The following is a 2,902-nucleotide window of genomic DNA, read 5'->3' as shown; positions in this document are numbered from 1 at the left end:
ACCCTTGGAGGGATTAAAGGACCAGGAGGAACCAACAGGGAGGGACTAGTAATGTTGAATTAACAAAAGGAAGGGAAGAAAGAAAACAAACACAACACAAAACAAACACATTTATTTCCTTGGAGCAAACTTCCTCCACTCCTAGCAATAGACCACCGACCTCATGATCCCCACTTGAATAAATCATTCACAAGCCCCGCCCATCGCCCCGCCCCTTCATGCCTTTTTCAGGCATTATTTTCCTCTTTTTCTCTGAAGGAACGGGGCGGGGCTTCTCCTCCAAGCTGTATTCTTGTCGCTCCTTCATTGGTTGGACTCGCTGCCACTCTCCGAAAATGGGGAGCAGGGATTGGTCAGGAGGGACAAAGCGAACCTTGAGGAAGAGGGACCCAATACCGCCCCTCCTGGCGTGACGACACTGGGATTTCCCCGCCCACATTCCACAGCTGGAGAGCCTTTGGAACTGGCTTGACAGAATGGAGAGCGAGGCCGAGAACGTGGAGGAGGGGGGAAATCAGTGTATGGACTCTGATTGGTCGGGAGAGTTCAGAGGCGTCTGTGATTGGCCGGAGCGGGGGGGCGGAGTTACGCTTTGAGGGAGGGGGCTGGAGGGACGGCTGTGGTCGATGTCAGTCTAAGGTTGGAGGTCCTGTGAGGAGGAGCTCTTTGGGGATATTGACTGCCTGTTGCATCCCCAGCCTGGGAGGGGTTAGCAGGGCTGTAGGTGGAAGCAGCTGTCTCCCTTTGGCCTTATGGACCGAGGCTGCGCCTCCTCCTCCTCCTCCTCGTGACTTGCTGCTGAGGTGTCTCTCTCTTTTGCCCCCCACAAAAGTCTCCCTCTCTCTCGCTCCCTTCCCCTCTTTGGGTCGGAGCAGCCATGGAGGTCTTGGAAAGTGGGGAGCAGAGCCTCTTGCATTGGGACCGGAAACTGAGCGAGCTGTCAGAACCAGTGGACTCCGAGGCCCTGCTCTTCAACACGGTGAGGGCGGGCAGGCAGCAGGGCCCGGTGGGGAGTGGAAGAGGGGAGGGCTCTCCCAGCCCCAGTGGCCCTTGGTGGCCACGACTGGGTCCCAGCCCCTGGTCCTTTTGGGCTTTGGCTGGGTCCCAGCCCCTATAATCTTTGGATTCTTGGCTGGGTCCCAGTCCCCATGACTTTTGAGATCTTGACTGGTCCCAGCCCCTAATCACTTTTGGGGTTTTGAATGGGCCCCAGCTCTCTTGACTTCTGGTGTTCCTGACTGGGTTCCAACCCCTATCACTTTGGAGTTGTTGACCTGGGTCCCAGCCCCTATCACTTTTGGTCTATTGACTGGGTCCCAGTCCTTGTAATCTTTGGGTTGTTAACTGGGTGCCAGCTCCCATCACTTTTGATTTTAATGACTGGGTCCCTGTCCCTATCACTTTTGGTCTGTTGAATAAGTCCCAGTCCCTATAATCTTTGGGTTGTTGACTGGGTCCCAGCCCCCATGACCTTTGGGTTGTTGACTGGTTTATGTCCCATTGTTTGATAGAAATAAGATCTATCAATTAATGTATACTGCACTCCTCTGTTTTTTTTGGGGGGGGGGAGTAAAAGGCATATTGTTTTAACGTTTTTTCCCTCCTCACCAGTAAAGGGAGGAGGACTTTACTCTGTCTGTGGGTAGAAGAACATCAAGTTTTGGTCAGTCCACATCTGGCTTCAGAAAGTTACCCTCCTATTAGTATTCCTTGGGTAGTCATTAAGTAGGTGGGGTTTCTTTTGGGATGATCTGGCTTTGGCATTTTGTTGCATACTTTGAATCTTTCCTCCTCAGATTTTCTTTTTTGTCTTTTCCTTTTAAAAGCAGTTTAGTTCAGTCTGGTTGGCATTAGGCGTTTAACTGACATATGGGTCGGGAGAAGTTCTCCCAACAGCTTCGTAGCTGAAAAATGGAGGAGATGGTGAAGTTTGGCATTCCAGCAGGAAGGCAGTAGAGCAGTTGACGCAATGAGGGAACTTAGGTGAATGTTTCCCCGTCTCTCCCAACCTCCCAAGGCCTTTGTGCCTATCTAATAGTTCTCTTGCATCAGGGCAGCTTGACATAATTCCTGTTTCTTGAAAAGAAGCTGTTTATGTAACCTTTGATCGGAGTTTTTCTTCCCGTTTCTTCAAATTAGGAGGTTAAAGTTGTCAGCAAGAAAAGTGCAAGCTTTGGGAAATATAATGCTGTGGTTTGTCCTCTGCTGTCCCATCTGCCACCAATTTACTGCCATTAGCAGAGCCAGTTTGGAAGGCACCTCCAGATAATAGTTATGATGATTCTGAAAGGATACTTGGGAAAGACATAGTGAAAAACAAACATCAGCAGTTGCCAGTTTATAGCAGATGTTTGCGTGCCCTTTTCCCCCCTTTGCTGAGTGCCATTAGTTTTAGCAGAACAAAGTCTCCATGCAGAACTTTCTTTCAGTTGGTCAGCAAAGGAGGACTAAGCGAGGAAATAGTTAGCTTTATAGTATGAAGGGAAGAATAATTCGGAGCATGTGAAGAATGCTCTGCCCTCCTACAAGGAATCATGACTTGTTTGTCTTGGAGCAAAAAGCATTGGCGAAGGTCCTCTTTAAATGTGCTGTATAGCTTTTCTCTGCAAACTTCTTAAAACGTTTGGGGAAAGAAAACCAACCCCAACCATGCACTGTGAGAAAACGCATTTGAAAAATACTCCTTCAGGGTGGGCTAGCTGTAGAATAGATATGTTTATAGAAGGAGAAGCTCCCCTTCCCCGGTACCTTTTAGATGGATTGGAATACAGCTCCCATCATCCCCAGCAATGCTTACTGGGGGTGATAAGAGCTTTTGTTAACACTTTAGAAAGGAAACGTCTGGTATATACTAATGGAAATCCAGAAAACTCAAATCCTGCCTACATAAATTAGCAAGCCC

At 48.9% G+C, this 2,902-nt stretch overlaps 1 protein-coding gene across 1 annotated transcript in view; it reads left to right on the top strand.

Annotated features, from left to right (window-relative positions):
• The first annotated feature begins 620 nt into the window (after positions 1 to 620).
• Positions 621 to 2,902, top strand: part of CREB3L2 (cAMP responsive element binding protein 3 like 2) — a 90,697-nt gene continuing 88,415 nt past the window's right edge. Inside the window, exon 1 of the mRNA XM_042467532.1 lies at positions 621 to 979. Within this exon, the coding sequence (XP_042323466.1) occupies positions 878 to 979 (102 nt within the window). The 5' untranslated portion in view covers positions 621 to 877. The remainder of the gene's footprint in view (positions 980 to 2,902) is intronic.

This window comes from Sceloporus undulatus, chromosome 5, assembly GCF_019175285.1.
Source record: "Sceloporus undulatus isolate JIND9_A2432 ecotype Alabama chromosome 5, SceUnd_v1.1, whole genome shotgun sequence".
NCBI classification, from domain to species: domain Eukaryota; kingdom Metazoa; phylum Chordata; class Lepidosauria; order Squamata; family Phrynosomatidae; genus Sceloporus; species Sceloporus undulatus.
This window is presented reverse-complemented; position numbering and strand designations above follow the sequence as displayed.